General features: G+C 39.4%; 1 protein-coding gene across 1 annotated transcript in view; it reads left to right on the top strand.

Moving 5' to 3' along the window:
- skic3 (SKI3 subunit of superkiller complex) overlaps positions 1–27631 on the top strand; it is a 111788-nt gene that overhangs the window by 44912 nt on the left and 39245 nt on the right. The window contains exons 14-27 of the mRNA XM_078565414.1: positions 365–491; positions 3287–3466; positions 7179–7303; positions 8047–8300; positions 10511–10613; positions 14809–14991; positions 19657–19801; positions 20905–20983; positions 21240–21301; positions 21569–21625; positions 21830–21898; positions 22554–22628; positions 23756–23897; positions 25497–25590. Coding sequence (XP_078421540.1) covers positions 365–491; positions 3287–3466; positions 7179–7303; positions 8047–8300; positions 10511–10613; positions 14809–14991; positions 19657–19801; positions 20905–20983; positions 21240–21301; positions 21569–21625; positions 21830–21898; positions 22554–22628; positions 23756–23897; positions 25497–25590 — 1695 coding nt within the window. The remainder of the gene's footprint in view (positions 1–364; positions 492–3286; positions 3467–7178; positions 7304–8046; positions 8301–10510; positions 10614–14808; positions 14992–19656; positions 19802–20904; positions 20984–21239; positions 21302–21568; positions 21626–21829; positions 21899–22553; positions 22629–23755; positions 23898–25496; positions 25591–27631) is intronic.

Below are 27631 nucleotides of genomic sequence, written 5' to 3'. Positions count from 1 at the left end.
TGCAGATTTCAGATTACTATCAGATCAGCCATGATCTTATTAAATGGTGGAGCAGGCTCGAGGGGCTGAATGACCTATCCTGCTCCTTGTACATATAATATGCCAACAATTTTTCACTGTTTTGGCACAAAGTAAAGCTGAATCACTGTCATGGTATCACCTCAAGTCCTTAGTTTCCTGTTTTGCTGCTGTCTTACCTGGTCACTGAAAGAAAATTGAAATCAACTGCATGACAGAATTACTCGAGTTCTAAAATATTCTGTAATGCAAAGGAACTTTGAAGTCCTCACCTTTTAAATGGATCTAATTAATTCCTCTTTTGGAAAAATAAAGTCAAATAAAATTTTTACATATGTCTCTACAGTTTCCAGAAAGCTGTGAAAATAAAAGCAGACTGTGGAGAATATTATCACTACCTTGGACTAACTTACTGGTTCATGGGAGAGGCGATGAGAAAAGACAAAACTAAAACTGCTACACATTTGTTAAAGGTTTGTGAAACTGTAATGATCTTTCTTATGATGTACAAATTCTGCAAGTAAATACTTGCATCTTTCAGACCATGCCACGCTGGTTAATGTAGAATGGTTGTAAAATGATATGTAAGGTAACCCACACAGAAATTTTCAGTCTACCTGACCCTTTAAGAATGCAACTAATCATATTGAATGATCTGCCTCTGACTCCTGATGTGTCCAGATAGATATTCCATTGATGGAATAAAAACAGAAAATGCTGGAAAAGCTCAAGTTCTGGCAACATCTGTGGAGAGAAAAACAGAGTTAACATTTCGAACTTGTATGACTTCTTCAGAGCTGAAGAGAGGTAAAAGTGTGATGGGTTGATTAAATGGAATTCTTTATCTCTCCTAGCCAAGAAGACACTGCGGCCCCCTCCTTGGTATTCTCTTGCTCGTTAAGTAATTCCATGGCTTTGTCTCCACTACCCTACCCAGAAATCTGTTCCATCTGTTGATCTTTTTTGTGTCAAGAACCTCTGGTATCAGTCCTAAATTTGCTTTTTGCTCATTGGAACCTGTTTCTTACTCTCATGGTTTAGTTGTAAATAATTCAGTAGGTGCCTTTTCCCTGAACTGCCTCAAAGACTGGAACAAGACGGTATTCAAAGTACGATCAGGCCACTATACAGTTTTTCTGATCTTTTGCCCATATAGTTCAGCATTCAGTTTTCTTGATTGATTGATGCTTCACAATGGTGGACTATATTTAAGCATTGAGTCTACAAAATCTCCAATTCTCTTTCAATTTCATCTGTCGATAATTCAAAATCGTTCATGCATGTACTTATTACATCCTTTTTTTCTATCTTTCTGCAGTACTTTTACCTCATTGGTCAGGAAGAGGGATGGAGTCAGTGGCTAGGGAATGGAACTTGTGGCAAGGACTGATGAGCATCACTTTATTTAATTTGTGAATTTCTCTTGATCCATTATTGAGTGTCGGATAAGCATTGTGACAGATTAGAAGCAGTGGAAGAATCAAGATAGTTGGTGATGCAGAGTTGGATGTTGTCAGTGTAAATGTGGAATCTGACATTTTTGGCTGATGTAGCCTTCGACAAATATCGGCTTTTCTACCTTTTTTAATGTAGTCTATATCACATGCATTTTTGTTTCAACCATGTGTTTGAGATTCAGTGCCATGGATTTTCTGTGAGCTTGAGAATGCTTTACACTTCACTGAAACATCTGTAAGTTATCTGATATAAGCTACGTAAATTGAAAGTCATACTTGGAAGCATATTGTCATATCAATGTGCCATGACCATCTTAGTTATAAAAAGGTAAAGGAATAAGTACATTTTTAAAAAGTTTCAAAGAAATTGCCTAATGAACAAATAGATACTATGTTTTATACTAACCCATAAACTAAAGTACCCCTCGAGTATTTGTGTAAACTTCAGAGTTATTTTGGCTATCATTAGAAATGCCTCTAACTCCAATATGAATGGTGTGAGCCAAGAGAATTGAAAGGTGAATTAAAATTTTTAAAAGATAGGAACACAACTGCATGGCCTGATTTTTTTTTTGTCCCTGTTCTCCTGTCCTGACGGTGCTTGGATTTGTTTCAGTAGCTTACTTGTGCACAATATTTTTGGTGTCATGTACAGATATGCACCCTGCCACATTCTCCAAGGAGACACCAAGAATAATGTAATAGAAGATTTGGTGAAGTGATTCCTGCCTGAATATCATATTATAGAAGTGTAATGCAACAGAAAGGGGCAGGACAAGACCCAGCACCCTAGTTTATCACTCGTTTTACCTTTCCCTTGGCCCCTGGATCTACCAACTTCTAACTTCAGTAACTTCTGAGCTCCAGGGCATTGTATTGTGGGGTACCCCAAAGATGTGTTGAGGAACTCCTGTGGATGTTTGCAAGTAAGGCTTGCACGGCAATTGCCCAGAAGTTCAAACTTCCTCTGGGCATTTGCCCCTGTGCTGGGAGCCATCCAAAAATGCAATTTAAATCGCAAACTTCAGATGTTTCCGACTGGGTTACATCAATAGTTACCCAGAAAGGTTAGAAGAATTGAAACTACTTTTAACTGTTCCACAAACCCAGACTGACCCCCATCCCTGAGGGATCACCCCTTCCACCCCGTCAGGAACTGTCCAACCCATGGAACTCTCGCCCCCTCGCGCCACCTTCCTCCTCCTCCCACCAACACAAACTTCCCAACCCGTGGGTACTCACCACCTCACCCCAGCTAGGCCTGACCCCCCCCTCACCCTCACCGGAAACCCCTTCTCCCTGGCCTGTCAAGGACCTTAAACTTCCCTGGATCTTTAACTTACCTGGTTTACAGCAGTTAGTGCTGTAAAAAGTGGGCATGGCATCTTTGCAACCAACAGAGCTCCACTTGATGCTAGGCCCTGGGGATGTGCTGCATTACTCTGATCTCGCCCAGCCTGAGTTGGAAGGTCTGGCGAGACAGGATGGAAAAATATTTCATGCAAGAAACTAGGAGTGCAGTGGCAATCCAACTTTGATTACCGGTCTGAGGAAGTTCAGGCCCACAATTTCATTTAAGTAGCAGCATTCAAGCAAATGCACTATACCAGGAAACTGAGCATAAACAAATTTATACACTTTCAATCCATCTATCAATTGGCTTATCCTTCAGTCTCTGTTATAGTGTATTTGATACTACCCAATTGTACCTTCAAAGTTTGAAGAAGGCTTTTGTTTCAAACTGTTGCCATTAACACTTCTGACTTCGATACCAACTTATTCATATTAAATTTTTTTTTAACCAACTGCAGGCTGCCAAGTTGGACACATACAATGGAAGAACATTCTGCTACTTAGGCCACTACTATCAAGACATAGTACAAGATAAAAGCAGAGCTCGAGGTTGCTACAAAAAAGCCTTTGAACTAAACAATAGTGATGAAGAAGCAGGAGCAGCTGCTGTTGATCTCAGTGTTGAACTTGGAGATATGGTACTGAACATGTTTACCTGGAACCAGTCCAAAACTATTCACAGCTCCCAATTTGCTTGCTTCCTTTTTTTTTCCAACCGGATAACTTCTAATCCCCAAACTGATTTTCACAGTGAGGGTTACCCCGGAAATTCCTTTCTCTAGAGAAAGCTAGGTGAATCTTCCAGCCTCATTTAAATCCTCACAAACCTAGTCAAACCTGAGGTCCCATCCACATCCTGTATGGTGAACATTAGAGACTGGCTGCTTCTATCTCTCTGGTCTCGCTATCCACTCGCCGCCCTCTGCCCGCCCGCCCCCCACTCACCCTCGCCTTCCGCCAGCCCATGCTATCTTTAGACCCAACTCCATTCTATCTTGAAATTAAGTAATCCACTATTTGTTGTGCAAGTATCCTACAACCGCATAATGCAACAATTTTTTTAAAATTGAGTATTCTGCAATTACTGTGACATGGATTGGATGGGTAACGATCAAACGACATAGCCCTGACTGTTACTGAAACTCCAAACTGCAAAAGATTTTTTGCCCTTGTATATCAGTATGATACTTCTATTTTGCTACATTGCTCTTCCTGGGTGCCTCAGCACAGGACTTTGAAGCAAGACCAGATGTGAAGGACAGTAGCCCTGATTTTGCCTTAATAATAAGAACATACATATGAACAAGGAGCAGGAGTAGGCCATTCAGCTCCTCAAGCCTGCTTCGCCATTTAATAAGATAATGGCTGATCTGATTGTAACCTGAAATGTGCATTCCACCTACTGCCAATAACCTATCACCCCCTTGCTTACCAAGAATCTATCCACCTCTGCCTTAAAAATATTCAAATTCGCTGCTTCCACCACCTTATCAGGAAGAGACTTCCAAAGACTCACGACCCTCTGAGTGAAAAAATTTCACCTCATCTCTGTTTTAAATGGGCGACCCCTTATTTTTTAACAGTGGCCCCTAGTTTTAGACCCTACTACAAGAGGAAACTTCCTCTCCACATCCAACCTGTCAAGACCTCTATATCTTAATGTTTCAATCAAGTTGCCCCTTACTCTTAACTCCAGCGGATATAAGCCTAACCTGTCCAACCTTTCCCCGTAAGACAATCTAGCCATTCCAGGTATTAGTCTAGTAAACCTTCTCTGAACTGCTTACAATGCATTTACATCCTTCCTAAATAAGATGACCAATACTGTACACAGTACTCCAAATGTGGTCTCACCAATGCTCCTGTACAACTGAAGCATAACCTCCCTACTTTTGTATTCAATTCCCCTCGCAATAAATGATAACATTCTATTAGCTTTCTTAATTACTTGCCGTACTTGCATACTAGCTTTTTGTGATTCATGCACTAGGATACCCAGATCCCTCTGCATCTCAGAGCTCTGCAATCTCTCACCATTTAGATAATATGCTTCTATTTTATTCTTTCTGCCAAAATGGACAATTTTACATTTTCCCACATTAAACTCCCATCTGCCAGATCTTTGCCCACTCACTTAACCTATCTATATCTGTTTGTAGCCTCTTGTGTCCTCTTCACAACTTATTTTCCAACCTATGTTTGTGTCATCAGCAAATTTGGCAACCATCCCTTCAATTCCTCCATCGAAGTCATTATATAAATTGTAAACAGTTGAGGTCCCAGCACTGATCCCTGTGGCACACCACTCGTTACATCTTACCAACCTGAAAAAGACCCATTTATGCCTACCCTCTGCTTTCTGTTAGCCAGCCAACCTTCTATCCATGCCAGCATGTTAACCCCCTATACCATGAGCTTTTATCTTCTGCAATAACCTTTGATGTGTCACTTTATCAAATGCCTTCTGGAAATCTAGGTACAGTACATCCACTGGTTCCCCTTTATCCACAGCACACTTTACTTCCTCAAAGAACTCCACTAAGTTGGTTAAACACAATTTCCCTTTCACAAAACCATGTTGACTCTGCCTGATGACCTTGAGCTAATCCAAGTGCCCTGCTATAACTTCTTTAATAATGGCTTCTAACATTTTCCCTCCAACAGATGTTAAGCTAACTGGCCTGTAGTTTCCCGCTTTCTGTCTGCCTCCCTTTTTGAATAATGAAATTACATTTGCCATCTTCCAACTAGTGGGACCTTCCCCAAATCTAGGGAGTTTTGGAAAATTTAAAACCAATGCATCAACTATCTCACTAGACACTACTTTTAAGACCCTAGGATGAAGTCCATCAGGACCCGGGCTCTTGTTGCCCAGCAGCTCCAACAGTTTACTCAGTACCACTTCTCTGGTGGCTATAATTTTCCTTCCCCACTTCCATTTCCTGGTTTGTAACTACTTCTAGGATGTTGCTTGTATCCTCTATAGTGAAAACGGTTGCAAAATACCTGTTCAATTCATCTGCCTTTTTATTCCTTTATCACTTCTCCAAACTCCCTCTCTATCGGACCAGCATTCACTTTGTTAACTCATTTCTTTTTAAAATATGTTTAAAATCTCTTACTATCTGTTTTTATAATTCTAGTTAGCTTTCTCTCGTACTCTAATTTTTCCCACCTGATTAGTCTTTTAGTCATTCTTTGCTGTAATAACATGAGGCTGGCAGCGCTCGCCTATATTAGAGTGAATTGTACTGGAGCTTCTGGAATATGCCCATGTGCAGTTAAACGTGTTGATTTGGAAGTTGCGATCTTAGTTACCATGCTGCTCCACAGGCTGCGTTATAACAGAACCTTGCCTATAGACTTAGTTTTGAAAAACTCGCATGCAGTTGGGTATTTATCTACCCAACAGGAAAATATTAGGGCTGGTGCACACAAGAGTTTAAACTGAATGATAGTAATAATTACTGCCAAACAACCTGTCTGGCCCTAATGTTTCATTCTTTCAGAAGCTTTTTTATTCATTCATGGGATGTGGGTGTCGCTGGCTAGGTCGGCATTTATTGCTGATCCCTAATTGCCCTTGAGAAAGTGGTGGTGGTGAGCTGCCACCTTGAACCGCTGCAGCCTATGTGGTTAATGTTAATTAGTTTTGGAGAATTTTTAAAAATTAAATATTTTTTCTTTTTACATTTTTCTGTCTGTCACATGATGCTCTCTCCCATCTGCCTTTTCGATTCTTTACTTTGCTCATTGTATGCGGTTTAAACATAATTTATGTTTCTTGGCTTAGATTACATGTCTTAGTGAGGTTTCTTCAACCTGGCTGAAGAGCCTCATTGCCTGTGCCACTCACAGGTGCCTCAGACCCTCTATAGAGGGCACATGCTGGATCAGATACGAATGGAGCAAGTCTCTGCTCTAAAGCAAGTGGAACCTTTTGTGGGCTGTTATCGGTGAGGTGATTGGCGAGTTTTGCTCTTTTGCTACTGACCGCCTAATATATGTTGATGGTTTCACTTGCTGTGCTGCGAAGCCACTCCAGTCAGCTAGTTTACAAATAGTAAAACATACTTTGTGAATGGTGGCTAGTTGTAGAATGGCAATGATTGTAACTGAGTAAGCCTGAAACTGAGATGATGTTGCTTTTTGTATGAATGATGGGCAACACCAAACCAACAGTTGGAAGCCTTAATTGGAAGAAAATTGAGAAATGTGGTGTAATTAAAATAAAGCTTTTCGTCTGATTCCAGTTATTGCTTTTACAGGTGTATTACATGGCTAGACACTCATTTGGTAGTGATTCAGTTATTTACAATACTTTTCATATTGACATTTCTTTGCTTTTAGGAGACTGCCCTTGCAGTCCTGAGGACAGTGACTGACCAGTCGAGTGCTGGGACAACCAAATGGGCTTGGCTTAGACGAGGACTTTATTACCTGAGAACCAACCAGCATTCGCAGGCTGTGGCAGAGTAAGATATGCTTTCTGTTTGAGCATTTGGTAGTCAACAGTTTTATTTGGGGAAAAAAGTTAGCAGACCAGATGGTTGGGTGAGTCTCATGGATGAGAGGAGCTGGGAAAGAACATAGAGGGTGATGGGAGAGAAATGGAGGGTGTGTAGATCTAACATAGTGCCCTGGTGAGGGGGAAGGAAAGGAGGAGACAATAAGCAGAGGCATCTGAACAGATTGTCTCCACCTTGAAAGTCTTCCAGGAGCTCTTCACAATTGTTAGAAATGAGGGAGGATTGGACAGGAGTTTAAACAAGTTGAATTACTCGGCCCTCATTTTAACGATCAATTATTTTTATGTCTGAAGGGTATTTGTATAGTTGAAGGATGAGAACCAAACAGAATTTGCAGGCTCTGGGAGAGTAAGAAATGCTACATGTTTAAGCACTGGAATTTGGTTATCTTCCAAATCCTACTGACGGGGATGAATAATAAAACTGTGAAAATGTCATTGGTCCACATGTTGGTTTTGTACCTTCAGCTGTTTTTGTGAATTATTGGTGTAGTATGTTCTAGCTTGGTTTAAAGACCACCCATTGAACCTGTTTTCTTTACCATTAATGTTTGGGACTTTTAAGAAGGCAGGAAAAAAGTTTTAGGCAGAGCAGTTCTAATGACAATGTTGTTCTGTGACTTTATTCTATGGCATTAAAGTCTACTTTTAGTTATATCAGTAAAATTAATGATCTGTCCCTTTTTTAAGTTTACAAGCAGCTTTGAGAGCAGACCTGAAAGACGCAAATTGCTGGGAATGTTTAGGGGAGGCTTATCTCAGTAGAGGAGGTTACAATGCTGCCTTAAAGGCCTTCACAAAAGCCAGTGAACTGAATCCAAACTCCGTGTACAACATTTACAAGATAGCAGCCATCAAACAGATTCTCGGCAAGTATGCAGAGGCAGTTACAGAGTATAAGCAGATAATTCAAAACACAAAAAACTACGTTCCTGCCCTCAAAGGTAAGTTTTTTTTATTTCTCCTCTTAAGTTATTCTTTGTAAGTACATCTTGTGTATTTCTATATATATTGTATATTATATATTACTACTAGGGTGCACAAATGGGATGGCAAATACTTGAAAACTAATGATTGCATATTTATTTACCAGTTGTCTCATTTATCCTTTAATTGTGTTTAGACAATCTAGTTTAGACAAAGTGAAGAATAGTTATACTTTTTCTTATAATGCCCTGCAATGTTTCAGGATTCCTGACTATGTTAACATGGAAGAATTTTTTTTAAGATATTGACTTTTGGTGCACCGGCTAACTGAATGCACTGGCTGGTTGCCTGTACTTGCAGCGAAGCTTTGGCCTCAGCTTTCCATTCTGGCTCTGGCCTTGTTTGCTTCGAATTGACGAGCTGTGGGGTGACAACTGAGCATCTCTTGGCGTAGCTTGTCAGATTAAACAAGTCAACATTAGGTTGGCCCAGCAAGGCTAGTACATGGGAGGGATGTTTTAAGTATTGATTGCAGAGGGAGGAAGATCCCAGAGCCGCCCAAGTTATTTTTATGGGATTGGAGCATTCTTGCTCTTCTGAGCCCCCAAGTAAAATAATTTGGAAAAACTACCTTTGCTGGGCCTCTTCAGCTCAGTATTTGAAAGTATTTCCTGACAGGACAGGCCACCCCCCCGCCCCAAGCTCCTTAAAGATGCCCCACAATTCTCCCAGAAAGTAGTGCTGCTTCCTTTTGTACTCACTTTTTAGAAAAGGAGATTTAGGGAAATATAACTTGGAATGTAGTACGATGCAAATTGAGCTGTTATAAAACACTCAATATGATTCCTGAAGATGAAACAAAGCAATATACTGAGTTGTGTTCCATCTCAGTACTGATTGTGCTTTTCTTTGTCTAGCGGGGCCGAGCAATTCATATTAACCATTGATTTAAGAAATTGAAGTTACAGTAATATTCTGATTATAAGTCAAGGCTATATTTTGTTTATTTGGAGCATCATTTGAGCAAGTACCTTAAATACTCTGAGGCACTGAATATGCCTGTAATGTAACTTGAGCTTCCTTAGAGAGGCAGGAGAAAGATCCAGATAAGATGGTCACAAGAATTACTGTCTGGCTGGCAGTGCTGTGGTGGGTCAGTATTGTGATGGGCCAGTGTACCAATTTATTAAAGCAGTTACTTTCAGATTTCTGCTTCACATAGTGTGTTCCCGTTTTTAGTCAAGGATAAGAACCAGTATATTCCAAAAAATATCAAGCGGAAGATTATTAGTGAATTACCTCAACTCTTTCCTACTTGTTACCCCTATTGTCATTTACAAACCAGCTTTCAACAACAATTTAGTTCTAAGCTCTCCTCACCTATAAAAGATTTTTCAGAGCAATTTATGTGGAGTTTAAAAAAACAAACATTGAGAAGAATGAAAAACAAAGGTTTCAGGTTGTGCCAAAAGTATAGTTACAGAGAAGAGGAGATGACAAGGTGGAGGAATTTAGAGAGGTTGTTTGGAGGTACTAACTTTTTTTAAAAATGGTCCCTAATGATGATGGAGTAGAGAGGGGAAGGAAATGATGTTAGTCAAGTAGATGGTGTATGCCGGGATATATGAGATATTGCTGAACCAAGGTGATGGAGAACTTTGAAGCTAAGGGTAAAAATAGTAGAAGGTTTCAAATGCATCAGTTATTTACAGTTGTTCAGAGATTGTATGTGATGTGAGGAGATGAAACAGAAGGAAGAAAGAATGCATTCTGTGTTTTTTTCAAACAAAGTGCATATAGTCTTGTAATTATTTGAAACATATAAGCTGAAAAAGGGGTGCTTCCAAATTTTTTTTTTATCAAGGACAAGGCCTTTGCAAAGTTAGGATTGACTATTTCCAAGAACCTCTAATATAATCTTAGACTGAAATATGGAACGGGGAGCAAATCTCTGTCCTTCATAAGTGTACAGTAACATTCAAATTATCTGGGAAGATGGCAGGAATCTCTTCAGTCGGCTAAGAATATTCACAGGTGCAAGCAAGTTGAAGGGAGAGGAATAAAATTCAAGTCTTCTGCTCTAAATACCATTTTTCCAAATTCATTACAAAAATAAAACACCATGCAAAAGCTGTATTGCTGACAGAAGAAAAATGATTTAAATATTCATCTCTGTTTTTAATAAATGAACATCCTCAAATCACATGGCTTGCTCGCATTTTTCTAGGCCTAGGTGAGTGCTACTTAATGATGGCACGAAGTGCACTCGATGATTGTTTAGATGGAAGAGCTTTGGATTCAGCAGAAGAGGCACTTCAGTACTTAGCTAGGTGAGTAAAAATAAATGCTTATTTTCACTAAGTGATTTAAAAAAAATACAACAATCTTGGAACTGCCCTTTGAATATTTTGTTAGAAGCCACCAAAGACACAGATAAATACTTAAGACAACTAACTGCATTTTGTTCTGGGTACCCTTCATACCAATGTAAGAACAGGATACTTTTATTTCAAAACTGTTTCCTTTTTCTTTTGTATCTTCTATAACAACTTCAATAAGCAGAATTAGAAGGGTGATGGGGGTACAATGTAAAAATTTAGTGTGATGTGGATCTTCCAACTACCATTCCTCTCTGCCTTGTTGAGCTCCTGATCTTAATTGAAGGAACAAGGCCAACTTGCACACACAACATTAACAACACAAATTTTGAGTTATTTGAATGGAAACAAAAAATATTGCTGTTTTATTATTTATTTAGGAAAAACTAATCTTTATATAGCCCCATATCATTTGTCTCATTTTGCCCATTGTCTCCATGCTGACTCTTTGCCAAAGCAATCCAAAACAAATCTTACTCTCTAGTGCTCTTTCCCTAACCCTCTATCTTTGTCTGTTTCAACTATTTGTTAATTTCCCTTTTAGTTATGTAATGATCTCTGCCTCACCTTTTATCCTGTGACAAAGCATTTTGTCTTTGGAAAGACATTTCTCCTAACCTCTCTTCTCACTCTTAATGACTTCCCAACCAGAGGAGATAGTCTTTCTCTATTCACTTTATCAAAACACTTCATAATTATAAAAACTCTATTAAATCTCCCCTTATCCCCTGCTCCAGTGAAAATAGTCCTGGTATTTCAAGTCTCTCCTCATAACTATAGTTTTCCAACCCTTGCACCATTTTGTGAACCTATGCTGTACATTTTTTATGGTGCTAATGCCCTCTACGTTGTTACCACCAGGCGAGGAAGGGTGGAAGCACTCTCCCTTTTTTCCCCTGTCCTAGGTTGGTCATAACATGGTTTTGATATTTATGAGCATGAATGTGCCAATTCAGTGTATATACTTAACTGTTTATGTGCTGATTGTAAAGAACTCAGCCATGTGTCCTTGAGTTTAAACAACTACGGTGTTAGTTTTTGTTGTGCTAAAAACCCATCCAGGTAAAGATATAAAAAAAAAACTTAAGGTAAATGCATGACTGTCACAACACACCCACATGCATGCAAAATACAAGTTACAAAGTAGAGGTCATTAACTTTTGGCCAAATTAAGATTTAACGAGAAAAGGCAAAGGTATAAAGAGTTTACTGTTTATAAGTCCTTTGCTGGTGTTTGTGGCTGAGGCACTTTTTAAGCAGTAGTCCTTGGTGTTTTCTCTTGGAGATGCTGCTGTGCAAGTTAAAGTTTTCTCTGGGATTTCTTTGCTGCCAGCAGTCTGATTTACGCAAAAGCAGAGTTCAATTTTTAGTTACAAGAAAGAGAGAGAGAGAGAGAGAGAGAGGCAAACAGCCTTTTTGTTGCTCTTAAATGTTCCTTCTCCAGATTGCTCCAAAGCAAGTAGAGTTTTGTAATAACAGATATTTCAAAAATACTGATCCTGATCACATGACCTCTTTCTCCATAATGATTGAGTATCCCTCAGAAGGTAATTGATTAGCTCATGTCTGGACAGATCTTGGCTATTGTGTTGTTGCCTAGGCGATTAATTTTTAAAGTCCAAGCCGTCACTTCTGAATAACTTGTTCTTCCACGTAGTGAGCTGAGGAGAACGTATCAACATTTCCATTGTGGCCATTGTCTCTGTCTCCATCTTCAGCCTGACGGAACTGGAATTTAGCTTTTATAGTGATGCAAATTATGGCAGCCTTTTTAAGTTTCAGTCCATCTTTGAAGTAATCCTTGAGACAGCAGGTATGAAATTTCACTGGAGGGTTGCCTGGACATGTCTTAATTGTAATCCACATTGAAAATTTCCAGAAACTTGACCAGCTTGCATTTGCAGACATGTTAAATGACCTCTGGCAGCCATCTTAAGTTAGTGTCTTTGTTTTAACAGTTGAAACTGCCTTTTTTTTAAAAAGTTCCATATGTGAGTCCAGCAGATGAAATGGAAATTTTATATTTGACATCAACACACCACTGTAACAAACAGCCTTTTTGCTGCTCTTAAATGTTCCTTCTCCAGGGGTGTCCAAAATTGTACCCAACATTATAACTGTGGACTAACCGATATCATGTTATATTGTTACATATATACTCCTTATGATGATCCTTAATTAGCTGTTAAAATAACAAGAAGGCTAATAACACTTGCTGTTATTTTAATAGAAATGCTACAGCAAAATCAGACTAGAGCAGATGTGGGTTGAATGCTGGAATCCAAAAGTTGGTTTCCAAGATGCACCACTGCATGTTAATTTTGTGAAAGCAGCTGCACATCCTTTGGTTCACCAGTGAAATGTATTGAATGGAATGAAGTTGCTATACTTGCATAGTAGATACAGACTAAACTGAACATAACAGTTTTGTCCATTTCAAAGTATTCTTTTAACCATGTGATAATTACTGCCAACAACCTTTCACACAAACTAATCCAACTGTGGAGTCTCATTTTTTCAAATTCTTAAGTGTTAGAGATTTTAAAAATGTAAATTTAATTTTGGATTATTTTTTTCTTTGTCTCTTTCTCGCTTTCTCTCAGTCGCATCTTTCTTCCCCACTTTCTTTTTCTGTACCTGATTTGGCATTGAATTCACACATTTTAACTTACACTTTCTTCTCAGTTCTTGTGTTGTTAATTTCACAATTCTTCAATGTAATTTGTTCAGGAGATGCATTTTCTTCACCTTTGTCTTAAATGTCCAGTTCTGTTGCTTACACTTTGTTTCAAGTCATTTAGTGTGTTTTTTAAAAAATACATATATTTTTATTGCTTTAAATTCCTAACATATAGAGGATGTAACTAGTAGGATAGATGAAGGGGTATACCTGGATTTCCAAAAGGCATTGGATAAGGTGCCGCACAAAAGGTTAATAGGCAAAATAAAGGCACATGGAGTTTGGGGTAATATATTACCCATGATAGAGGATTGGTTAACTGATAGTGGGCATAAACGGGGCATTTTCAAGCTGGCACACAGTGAATACTGGAGTGCCACAAGGATCAATGCTGGGGCCTCAGCCATTTACAATCTATATTAAAGACTTAGATAAAGAGACAGAGAATAATATATCTAAGTTTGCTGATGATATCAAGCTAGGTGGAAAGGTAAGCTGTGGGGAAGGCACAGAGAGGCTGCAAAGAGATATAGACAAGCTGGGTGAGTGGGCAACAAGACAGCAGATGGAGTATAAAATAATGAAGTGTGAAGTTATTCACTTTGGTGAATACAAAAGTAGAATATTTTTTAACAGATGAGAAACTTGTAAGTGTTGATGTTCAAAGAAACTTGGGTGTGCTTGTACAAGGAATGCAGAAAGTTAGCATCCAGGTGCAACAAGCAATTAGGAAGGCAAATAGCATGTTGGCCTTTATGGCAAGGGGATTGGAGTATAAGAATAAAGAAGTCTTGCTACCGTTGTGCAGGGTTTTGATGAGACTGCATCTGGAGTAGTGAGTGCAGTTTTGGTCTCCACATTTAAGTAAGGATATACTTGCACTGGAGGCGGTACAGCGAAGGTTCACTAGATTGGCCCTTCGGATGAAGGGGTTGTCCTATGCTGAGAGGCTGAGTAAATTGGGCTTATGTTCTCTGGAGTTTAGAAGAACGAGAATGAGTCTAGCAAAATCTAGAAAATTCTCGAGAGGTTTGTTAGGGTGGATGCTGAGATTGTTTCTGCGTGTTGGGGAATCTAAAACGTGGGGTCACAGTCTCAGGATGAGGTGCCGATCCATTTAGGACTGAGATAAGGAGAAATTTCTTCACCCAAAGGGTTGTGAATGTTTGGAATTCCCTAGCCCACACGGTTGTGGATGCTCCATTGTTGAATACTTTTAAAGCTGGGATGGACAGATTTTTGGGGTCTCAGAATTAAGGGATATGGGGAGTGGGCAAAAAAATGGAGTTGAAGCCCAAGATCAGCCATGATCATATTGAATGGCAGAGCAGGCTCGAAGGGATGTGTGGTTTACTCCTCCTATTTTTTGTGTTCTTAGCCTTGAACTTTTGATAAAAGCAGCTATTTGTAAATGATACTTTATTTTAAATGCCTACATTTATGATTTCACCTCTGATTTTATTACAGATCTGTACAGTGTCGACCTGATGTATCATGTCTTTGGAAGCTAATTGGAGACATGTGTACCACACTCCATGTTTTGTCACCAGCAAAAGTTAACATTAAAGTCTCTGCTGTCCTTACTGGACAGAATGAAAAGAGGAATGTGCAGTCTTTAAACAAATGTGAGCTACTTCACCTGGGAGGAAGGTAAATTACTTTCAATCAAAAAAAGGCATATTTTAATCTTTTGAGTGGTTGTCACTTTTTCTAACCCTCCCTACAACTATACCCTATTATACTGTGCTCGACTTCAAGTACATAAATTTAGTAGTTACTTTTGCCTACTATTCCAAAGTCATTTCTAAGGGCAAGGAAAATCCAAAGATGATCTTCCCTGTGACTTGCTGCTTCCAAAACTCTCTTTTTCCCCTTTTATCTTCCACTCCAGTGTCAATCGCAAAGAGCTGTGGAACACAGCCTCTAAGATTGAGAGCATCCCTGCAACTGCCTCTTCTGGTTCCTCCAATTCCTTCCCCCCCCTCTGTCCTAGATGTTTGCCATTACTTTCCTCCCATTCTTGTAAACATTTTAGGCCTTGCCCCCAATCAGTTTGCAGATTATCTTTCCTCTTTCAAAAAACACATTTGCCTCCTTCCTTAATTTCTTATATCTGAATCCTGATCCTTCACTTATTCCTGTCCCTGTGCCATCTTAATATTTTGAAGAGTTTGCTTCCTTCAGGCATAGTTGACCGATCATTAAAATCCCAGCCATCAGTCCTGCCAAAAAACCACACTCGACCCATTCTCCTTATCTAAGTATCATCTTACCCTGGACCCGCTTTTCCTTTCTAAGACCCTTGAGCATACCATCATGCCCCAACTCCATGTTCTTCTCACTCAAAATTCCCCAATTATAGATACAGTCATATGAGAACCCAGAAGTAGTGAATTTGTCCCACCATGGCAAGTTGTGATATTCGGTTCAACAAATCTAGTAATTTGCGAATTGACATCAAACAAAATAGATTGTGAAAGCTGCCAAATCCCAAATGGTCCATTAATATACTTCAGAAAAGAGAACCTTGCATCCCTTATCTCATCTAGTTATTGGATGATTTTGATTCCAATCTCATACAATGTGATTGACTATTATTCCTTTCTTAAGTAGTCCATCAAACCACTTTGTTATACAAAGCATTGCTACTTAAGAAGGTTCACACTGTTCTGTCAGCAACCCAGTGCTGGGCAATAAATACAGCTTTGCCAGCATCAATCACATCCAGATTTAAAAATCCCTTCACTCTTGCTCATTCCTAAGTCACATAAATGAGTCCATCTTTACTGAAGTCAGAAATTACGTCCTGTGTGACTGTGACTGGGGTATTTTCCCTCTTTTTCATAGTCAAATCATGCTAGCAGCTAAAATTCACTTTATTGACAATTTTTGAAATTACCCCACTACTAACCTTTTCCAAATATAGCCTACACATTCAAGCCTTGACCTGGCAAGTTCCTTGCATCTTTCATAGAACCATAGAACACTACAGCACAGAAAAACAGGCCATTCGGCCCTTCTAGTCTGTGCTGAAATATTATTCCGCTAGTCCCATTGACCTGCACCCAGTCCATAACCCTCCAGACCTCTCCCATCCATGTATCTATCCAATTTATTCTTAAAACTTAAGAGTGAGCCCGCATTTACCACGTCAGATGGCAGCTTGTTCCACACTCCCACCACCCTCTGAGTGAAGAAGTTCCCTCTAATGTTCCTAAACCTTTTCCCTTTCACCCTAAAGCCATGTCCTCTCATGTTTATCTCTCCTAATCTAAGTGGAAAGAGCCTACTCACATTCACTCTGTCTATACCCCTCATAATTTTGTAAACTTCTATCAAATCTCCCCTCATTCTTCTACACTCCAAGGAATAAAGTCCTAACCTGTTTAATCTTTCCCTGTAACTCAACTCCTGAAGACCCGGCAACATCCTAGTAAATCTTCTCTGTACTCTTTCAATCTTACTGATATCCTTCCTGTAGTTAGGCGACCAGAACGGCACACAATACTCCAAAGTTGGCCTCACCAATGTCTTATACAACCTCACCATAACATCCCAACTCCTATACTCAATACTTTGATTTATGAAGGCCAGTATGCCAAAAGCTTTCTTTACAACCCTGTCTACCTGTGACGCCACTTTCAGGGAATTATGTATCTGAACTCCCAGATCCCTTTGTTCCTCCGCACTCCTCAGTGCCCTACCATTTACTGTGTATGTCCTACCTTGATTTGTCCTTCCAAAATGCAATGCCTCACACTTTTCTGCATTAAATTCCATCTGCCATTTTCTGGCCCATTTTTCCAGTTGGTCCAGATCCCTCTGCAAGCTTTGAAAGCCTTCCTCGCAGTCCACAACACCTCCAATCTTAGTGTCATCAGCAAACTTGCTGATCCAATTTACCACATTATCATCCAGATTATTGATATAGACAACAAACAACAATGGTCCCAGCACAGATCCCTGAGGCACATCACTAGTCACAGGCCTCCAGTCTAAGAAGCAATCATCCACTACCACTCTCTGTCTTCTCCCACACAGCCAATTTCGAATCCAGTTTACAACCTCTCCATGGATACCAAGTGTCTGAACCTTCTGAACTAACCTCCCATGTGGGACCTTGTCAAAGGCCTTACTAAGGTCCATGTAGACAACATCCACAGCCTTTCCTTCATCTTTCTTGGTAACCTCCTCAAAAAACTCTACAAGGTTCGTTAAACACGACCTACCACGCACAAAGCCATGCTGACTATCTTTAATCAGCCCTTGGCTGTCCAAATAATTGTATATCCGATCTCTCAGAACACCTTCCAATAATTTACCTACTACTGACGTCAGGCTCACTGGCCTGTAATTACCTGGTTTACTTTTGGAGCCTTTTTTAAACAACGGAACAACATGAGCTACCCTCCAATCCTCTGGCACCTCACCCGTGGCTAAGGATATTTTAAATATTTCTTTCCTGTGAAAGTGATACTACTCTGTCTCATTACTTTGAAACTCAAGCTTCTGCTGACCTCCTTTGTTCCAGTTAGAGAGGAAATTAAAACCTTGTTAAGAAATGGATGATTCGCTGTCAATCGGTATGGAGGTTACACAAAGTATAGTCCGGACAGAGTGCCTGCTAATCTCAATAAAGGGAAGCCATTCTGATATCACGTGAGAACGTCTCTAACGTGATGCTGCCTCTAACTTACTAGCAAACCCTCCTGTCTCAAATGATACAAGGATCACAATTCCAATGTCCACTTTGTCTGGCCCAGCTACTTGCTGTAATTTGTAGTGGGGGAGTTAACTTATTGTGTGCTAAATTTAAATTGCAAATTTATTTGAAGAATATGTAATTAAGGCAAAGTTCTGCTTTGTTGCATCACTAATTTTACTTTACGATAAAAGATAGTGTTCAGAAAATTGCAAATGTTCTATGTTTGAAAGCATGCACAAGAGAATTCAGTGTTGAAAATCCTGATGCATCTGTAACCATGCAAAGTTTACTATAAAATGTAAAATCAGAGATTAGTTATAGGACCTTCAAAAACATTACAACTTCATAATATTGCAGAGTGGGAAATGCAAAATTTTCCTGAACTTCAAATTTTAAATAAATGGTTAATGATCTCAAGTTACAGATAAGTGCAAAAACTATATAGTAGTGATAATGGGGGACTGTAATAATTCTACTATGAACTGGAAGTGTATTCAGGGGAATTTTCTTGATCAGTATGTTTCCAGCCTGGCCAGGAAGGGAGGAATTGCTGGATCTGGTTCTGAGGAATGAGATAGGTCAGGTGTCAATAGGGAACATTTAGGGAGCAGTGATCATTGTATCATTAAATTTAGGTTAGCAATGGAAAATGACAAGCAACAATGTAGAGTAAAAGTGCATAATTAGAGGAGAGGTAATTTCAGTGGGGTGAGAAAAATCTGGCCCAGAGAAATTGGAATCAAAGACTGGCAGTTAAAACTGTAACAGAACAATGGGCTGCCTTTAAAGAAGAGATGGTTCAGGTACAGTCAAGGTATATTCCTGCAAGGGACAAAGGTAGGGCAAGCAAAGTCAGAACTCGCTGGATGAGATACAGAGTAAGATGAAGCAGAATATGGGTACATATGACAGATATGAGGTTGATGATATATATGAGAACCAGGCTGAATATAGAAAGTTCAGAGGGAAAGGAAAATGGAAATAAGAGATGCATGGATATAGTATGTGAAGCGACTGGCAGCTAACATAAAAGGAAATCCATAAGTCTTCTATAGCCATGTAAATAATAAAAGGGTAATAAGAGAATGGGTAGGGCAGATTAAAGACCAAAAAGGGGATTTGTGCACGCAGGCAGAAGGCACAGGTGAGGTACTAAATGAGCACTTTGCATCTGGCATTATCAAGGAAGATACTGCCAAAGAAATGGTGAAAGAGAAGGTAGAAGAGACATTGGATGGGCTAAAACTTGATAAATAGGAGGTATTAGAAAGGCCAGTTGTAATAAAGTTAATAGGACACCAGTACCCAAAGATATTGAAGGAAGGGAGTAAGGGAGAAAATTGCATAGGTACTGGCCATAATTTTCCAATATTCTTTACAATGAAGGGTGGTGTTGGAGGACTAGAGAATTTCACCTGAAGAGAGAAGCTTTGCAGGGCTACACAAAGTGAGGAGGCGTGAGACTAGATTATTTGCTGTTGCAGAGACCTGACAGGCATAGACATGATAGGCTGAATGGCCTCCTGTTCTGTAACCATTGTCTGATTCCAAGTTATTTTGTGATGTTGCAAGGGGAGTTATAGTTATAACTGCAACTTATTTTTTCCTAGGTGCTATGGACGAGCCCTTACATTGATGTCAACTTCTGCCAATCTGTGGTGTGACCTTGGCATGAACTACTACCGACAGGCACAGCACCTGGGTACTACAGGAGAAGTGAATGTAGTGTCTGAGTTGCTGGAAAAAGCACTTCAGGTATATGATTTACTCTTTTAAAAAACACAGAAATGTACTTACCTTACAAAGGCTGCAGGTTTCTCATTTTTGAAATGAAAATTTTGGTGCGGTTTATTTTGTTTTTTGAAATTATTTTTCTGCATAAAGATGAATTGCATACTATGATTCCCACTATACTGCCAGCACTCATTCTGTTGTTGTTTTCTCTTCAAACTTGAAAAATATGTATTGTTCACTAACTGCATCTGTAACTACAATAGAAACTTGTGTTTCAATTTATTACCTCATCAATGTTGAAGCTAACAAACTGTTGAGGTAGATGTAAATGGTTTTGGGATCAATTGTTCCCCACTATATAGTTTCTAAAATGTTTTAATAGATCTACTTCTCTAGGAGCCTGTCAGTTTAATCTTGCACTTATCTGAATGCATAATTTAAATCTTAATCCTGCAATGCAAATTAGCATTCTTTCTTATGGAGATAAATACTTTCTGCCTGTTTTACAATCACTGCTTGAAGAATCTTATTTTACATTGGATAATAATGGCTTGGAATTTTCACATGCCTTCCACCCGGTTAACTACTTAATCTGGGTAGAATCAAATCAAATAGTACGCAAGATCAAAGAATTTTAAGCATAAATGAATTATGCCACTAGGCTCAAGTTATCTGCAATCTTTAATGTTAATTCAACAGTCCCTTTGCCCAAACCAGACCCCATCAACTGGTCACGCCCCCAGGTTGAAAAGAAGAATTTGCCAGCTTCACCCCCGGCAGAAACTCTAGGGCAATATTGATGCAAATTTTCCCCATTTTGTTTGAATGTTATGGATCACCTAGTTGCAGAGCATTGGGCAAGATCACATCCACTTCATGGATCCCATCTGACTTTTCATTTGCTTACATTTAATATATAAACAATCAAGCAGGCTCTGTTAAGCACATGTGATCCTCCCAACATTTTTCCTCTGCTGTGTGCTCAGTCAAGCTTTCAGGCCCAAGTACAATTAGAGGGAAATCAGCCCCCAGGTGTTAACCTTTAATTCCATTTTTAAATTTTCCTATTACTGTATTTATTTTATAAACTGCAATGCAATTTTAAATGTACGTTTATTCAACAGTGTCTTAAAAAATCTGTGATGTTGGGCAGCAAAAATCATCAATATTGGAATGCGCTTGGAGTTGTTGCCAGTTATAAAGGTACTACCATTTCGAATATATAATTTGGTATGGAGGTTAAAAACTGACTTATTGCAAACCTATCCTAAAGTTGTGTTCATAGTTCTCTTGCAAACAAGACTTCAGTAGTAAAATTGTGTGAAAAAAGCCATTGATTTAGTCTATTTTTGTCACCGCAAAACAAGAAAAATGGCAAAGAAGTTAAATAACTTAGATTAGGCTATGCATTCATGTAGTTAAATGTATTATGATTCTTTTCCATATTGTTCTGATGCAGGTGTTGAAAAATATGCCCTTGCACAGCATGCATTTATCAAATCTGTGCGGATTGAACAAAATGTAAGTAAATTCACAACTTTTTTACATTTTCCAGTAAATGCATTTTACTCAAAATATTTTGAATTAGATGGTAGGTTATATGATGCAATTTTGATAGACGCATGAGATATTGTTTGCACAATTGCAGGTTGAATTAAGATAATTTAAAATTAGTAACTTCAAAGGAAAAGTAAACTTTTTTCATTGTTTCTAATACCGTGTATTTCAAAAGCTGTAACACCAATGATTAAACATTGACTTTTCAAGTGTGACGATCTCTTGTACTAGAATGTAGTGGCCTGGACCAACTTGGGGGCAACTTATTTGAAGAACAAAAGTATTGAGGTAAATATTGAGAACACTAGTGATTTAAACTATAGTAAGATTTATAGTCAAAGTAATTAGTTACTTAATTTTGTAATTATTTAAGGTCTGTTCATAGTATTTTTGATATAACATCTTATAGCAATTAAACTATATTTTCTAAGATTAATGCTTGTTTTTACTGTTACCATCACTACTTGTGACTTTTGTATCTTTTTAATTTAGCTTGCCCATGAAGCTTTTAAGGTAGCCCAGTCTTTGGAACCCTCGTATGTTATGTGCTGGATTGGACAGGTAGATCATTTATACTGTTTTCACTAATTGTCCAGGTATATCAGGTTGATACAGATTAGAAATTTAGCTATGCTATTGCACTGGTAACGTCACCCATTTCCTTGAGGGGCATCTTATTATATAGTAATTTTTTCACATTCTTTGATCAAACATAATAGCATTCAAAAATAATCTATAGACTTGTAATACTTGTACTCTGGTATGAATGAAGTTGAAGAATTGAAAGAGTGACGTGATGCTACAAATTGACAAAAATGAACCCTTAAATGTAAGAATACTCTTTTTTTGAAGGAAGACAAACAATATTCTTTACCCTTTTGAGCACCTGTCTGCTTCTTCCCTAATTCACTAATTTCCACATGGGTCGCCATCACAGGTTCCTCTCCCTTTTTGTTGACTACAAACGTAAGGGTTATAAAAATGTTGGCTTTTAATTCAAAAATAAAAGCTGTAGACACAATGCTTTGGATTTACTTAAACTGTTTAATTGTCACTACCATTACTCTTAATACCATTATACTATTTGTCAGACTATTGTATTTTAATCTTCCATGAATATTTTCTAATATATTGGCAAGGAATTTGCCCAGTTTATTACATAATGCATATATGTCTTGCTATGGCAGTCTCAATTTCCAATCATTTAAACTTGTAGGCACTTATTGCTGAAGCTATTGGCAGCTATGAGACTATGGATTTGTTTAGACATACCACTGAACTTGGTGTTAATGTAAGTATTGTTCTTTTATTTTGGCTATAAATAAACAAGTCTAATATGTTCAACTGTGAAATCAAATTGATTATGCTGAAGTACACTGGATAGTTTGCAAGCAATGATACCTCAGAGGTTCTTAGACCTGGGACCCTTTCAGTACCTTAAGCCTTACATATTCAGCCAAAATTTGCTATCAAAATAATGGCAAGGCTAAGGCATTTTTCATTATTTATGTGTGAATGTTAAAGCAACTTCAGGTAAGCACTCAGGTAAGTGGTTAAATGTGAATATCCAAAAGTTGCTGCCTGAGTTGCATCGCTTTGCAAAAATGGCATTTTGTTGTCTGCCTCACCACTGACATGTTTTGAATATTATGATGTTGCTGTGTTTGCTTGGTAGATATGAATGAAAAATGCTGCAGATATTTATGCCAAGTAATTAGTAGCATAAGTACCCTTTCAATAATGTAATAATCATTAATTACAGCGAAACAACCCCAGGCACTGAATATTAGCTTAAGTTTGAAGGCCCATTCCTTCCTGTTCAAAATTTTCAGGGAGATTTTAAGAATGTCAATATTTTTCTTTCTTTTCCTTTGTCTTTTTTAATCTCTTGTAATCCAATATTCATTTCACTATCTTTATTCCTCTTTCTGTACTTGATTTGGCATTGATTTCACACCTGTAAATTCATACTCCTTCTCAGTCTTACACTTAGACTTAGTTCCTCCAGCCCTGGGCGGGACAATGGCTCCTTCTCAGTACTTTGTGTTTATTCCCCAATCCTTAAATTTAATTGGTTAAGGTTGCCCTATTCATTGAGGTCCCAAATGTCTTGTTTTCTTTGCTGCATTGTTAGCAGCTCAGCAACTTTGTGAGCAAATATATATTGAACTGAAGGGTGCAGGGAGAAGCCAAGCTAACAGCAGACTCTCTACAGATGCCTTGCTACATGTTCTGGTCCATGTGTTTTTCTGTGTGCATGTATAAATTGAGTCATTTTTGATACTAGTTTTATGCTTCATTGCTAATTCGAGTTAAATTTGCGGCCCGGCAAACAAATTTTGCTAGAATTTATTAAACCTGAGCTTATTTTAAATTTACATTATAAAAAGAAATTAGAAAAATTATTTCTTTATACAGACTGAAGGAGCTAAAGGTTATGCACACTGGGTGTGTGCAACGCTGCAGGATAAATCGAACAGAAATTCAGAACTGTACAAGTATAACATTGTACAAATGAATGCAATAGCTGCTGCACAAGTTGTCATGAGCAAATATACAGGTATGGTAAAATATGTTTGACAAGCTGGAGCACTTAATAGTTAATTGATATTCAAATTGACTTTAGAAATACCTAACATTATAACCAAACTATGAATTTATTCCCAAATACAAGTGTGAGATATGCTGTGATATTTTACATCGCCTTAGCAATATTTAATAATGATGCAGTCTACTCTAAAACTGTCACACACCCTAATAGTAAAATATCACAAGAATATTGTTGATTTTGAGTACTAGTGGTAGATTGACCAATATTTCTTAATATTAATAACTTATAATTACATAGCACCTTCAATGTAGAAAAAAATTTCGAGGTGCTTCTCAGAAATGTAATTGGGTAATAATAGATATCAAACCAAATCAGTAGATAATTGGAGGTGACCAAAAGTTTGGTCAAACAGATTAGTTTTAAGGGAGTGTCAAAGGAGAAGTGGTGTGGAGGGGTTAAGGGAGAGAGTTTCCGTGCACTGGGCTTAGATGGCTGAATGCCGAGCAGTCAATGGTGAGGTGAAAGGATGGGTATGCACAAGAGGCTAGAATTAGATGAACAGAGACTTGCAGAGCTGGAGGAGGTTAGAGGGAAGGAGGGTGAAGTCATGAAGGATTCGAACATCAGGGACTGGATTTCTGGATATTACAGTGTGCCATACTCTCTCTGCACCTCCTCCCCCCAAATCCCCAACGGAAATGTTGGTCGTCACCAAAGGTCAGCTGCCCTGCAGCCATTTAACTCTGGGAGCTGCCTTAATTGTTTCAGGCCCCGATCTGGGAGGTAGTCCCACCTTAGATTGACCAGTAGCTCTGTAGTCCCAGAAGAGCCAGGTTTGACCAGTGGCCACTGCTGGAACTGCAGGCAGTTGCCAAGAAGAAGTGATGGAGCCTGGACTTCAAGCCTGGGGTTTTGGTTGTTCCTGGCTGGTAGACCCCGGTGAGGTAGTGGGGGGGTGGGTGGCTGGTGGAGTTTGGTGGGGTGGTGGAGAGTGCCACACATGGGCACAGGGACGTGGACTTCTTATTGATCGTGATCATTGGAGTAGAAAAGCCACATGACTAGAACGAGGGAACGCAGTTTAAGAATAAAAGGTCTTTGTTTTAAGGTTGAGATGAGAAAAAATATTTTTTGAGGTTTGTTACTCTGTTGAATTCTCTTCGCCAGAGAGCAGTAGAGGCTGGGTCATTGAATTTTTTCAAGACAGAGTTAGACAGATTTTTGATAGACAAGGGAGTCGAGGCTTATGGTCGGGTGGGGGGGTGGGGAGGAGGTGGCGCAGACAGGAAAGTAGAGTTGAGGTCACAAACAAATCAACCATGATCTTATTGAATGGCGGAGCAGGCTAACACCATCCTTGCATTCGCCTCTAGCAGTGCTTTGAGTTGGCCTCGACGGAATTCATATGAAAGTGGGGATCGGAAGCAAGTTACCTTTCAGCCTGGGTTTTCTTCCTCTCCCAGCTCCAAGTGGACGTTCTCTCAAATGCTCTCTTGCCCTGTCTCACTCCCTGATGCGCAGACATTCTAAGAGGATAATGGATGGTTGTGTATAGTTTGTTTTGTTTTAACAGGATAACAAGGTTGTTTTAATTTGTTTTTTGAACAGAGAGAATTCAGACTGATGCAACAGCTTTCACAATGTTAGGTTACTTGAATGAGTATCTAAACCTCAAAAAACAAGCAGAAGAGGCATATCACAGGTAAGGATTGTGTTTCAAAACAAAACGTATCCTCACAAGTTTAGAAAAAAGAATACCCTGAGACAAACATGTATATATATGCTCCCAAGTTTCTTTAAAGCTGCTGCCTCATATCCCTGTAAATAATGAGCAATTCATAATCCTATCTTGGGAATCAAAAAAGCATCTTGTGCCTATTGTGTTGGAAGGTGCCTGGTCCCAGGTGCGTGGCAGAGGTTGGCACCAAAAGTCCTCGAGGAGAGGGCACAACATAGACTGCATCAGCTCAAGAAGGTGGGTCACCACCACTTTCTTGAGGACAATTGGGATGGGTGATAAATGCTGGCATTGCCAGTGACACCCGCAGCCCATTAACAAATCGGGTGGTGGGGGGGGAATTCCCAAGGCATGCAATCTTAATTTGTGTAGTCTGTTCCTATATTTTATCTCTTGGAGTCCAGGAATAATTCTAATAAATCTATGCTACACTCCCTCAAAAGCCAATATGTTCTTCCGAAGGTATGGCACCCAGAACTGAATACAGCACTCCTGGTGTGGTCTGACTAAGGCTTTGTACAGCTATATCGTGACTTCTAACCTCATGTATTCTAATCCTTTAGATTTGAAGGTTGACCTTTTTGTTCATTTTTGCACCTGTTCATGACATTTTAATGATCTGTGGACCACTCCCCACCCCAAGTCTCTTTGCTTTTCACTAATTAAAAAGTACCACACCAGGAATATTGGGCAGAATCTTGCCCTTGGATGGTGGGCAGGCCCCACCGACTTGGCGGCGGGTGGGCAGCCGACATTCACCACTGAAACGGGGCCCGCCACCATTTTAAGTGAGCGGGCCAATTAAGGCCCACCCAGTGGCATCCCCGACGGGAAGCGCTATGTGCTTCCTGTGGCGGGGGGGGGGGGATACTCCCATCTGTCAAAGTGCGCTCTTTCGCGTGCACTTCTCCCTGAGGCAAAGTCCTGTCTCAGGGAGAATACTGACAGTGGAAAAAAGATTAAAAATAGAAACATTAAAAAATTATTAACTTGTCCCCCTCATGTGACAATGTCACACGAGATGGGGCATGTTAATGAAGAACACGTAAACTTTATTAATTTTTAAAAATATGGATATGAAACTTCATCCTGCCAGTGGATGAAGTTTCATCAATAATCTGGCCTGCCCGGCAGCCTTAAGGTTGGACGGGTAGGTCTTTAATTATTTTAAATAGCCTGTCAATGGCCTCAATTGGCCATTGACAGGTCGGCGGGCGGACAGCTGATTTCGCTGTCCTCCCGCCTTCCTAAAAATTTAAACGGACCGGGATGACGTCGGGGATTCCTCCTGACATCATCCCACATCATTTTCCCCTCGGCGACCGGGCCCCCAAATCGCCAAGGGGAAAATCCTGGCCATTGTGTGCAGTTTTGGTCTCCTTATCTGAGGAAGGATGTACTTGCTATAGAGGGAGTGCAGCGAAGGTTTACCCGACTGGTTCCTGGGATGGCAGGACTGACATATGAGGAGAGATTGAATCGATTAGGATTATATTCGCTGGAGTTCAGAAGAATGAGGGGGGATCTCACAGAAACGTATAAAATTCTAACAGGACTAGACAGGGTAGATGCAGGAAGGATGTTCCCGATGGTGGGGGAGTCCAGAACCAGGGGTCACAGTCTGAGGATATGGGGAAGACCATTTAGGACTGAGATGCGGAGAAATTTCTTCACCCAGAGAGTGGTGAGCCTGTGGAATTCGTTACCACAGAAAGTAGTTGAGACCAAAATATTGTATGCTTTCAAGAAGAAGTTAGATATAGCTCTTGGGGCGAAAGGGATCAAAGGGTATGGGGAGAAAGTGAGAGCAGGCTATTGAGTTGGATGATCAGCCATGATCATAATGAATGGTGGAGCAGGGCCGAATGGCCTACTCCTCCTATTTTCTATGTTTTACTCTGGTCTATCCTTTATGGGTCCAAAGTGGATTATGCCACACTTGCCTAGGTTGAAATCCATTTGCCATGGTTTCGCTGATTCATTTAATCTGTCGGTATTTCTGTAA

Source organism: Cetorhinus maximus, chromosome 2 (genome assembly GCF_964194155.1).
Source record: "Cetorhinus maximus chromosome 2, sCetMax3.hap1.1, whole genome shotgun sequence".
NCBI lineage: Eukaryota > Metazoa > Chordata > Chondrichthyes > Lamniformes > Cetorhinidae > Cetorhinus > Cetorhinus maximus.
This window is presented reverse-complemented; position numbering and strand designations above follow the sequence as displayed.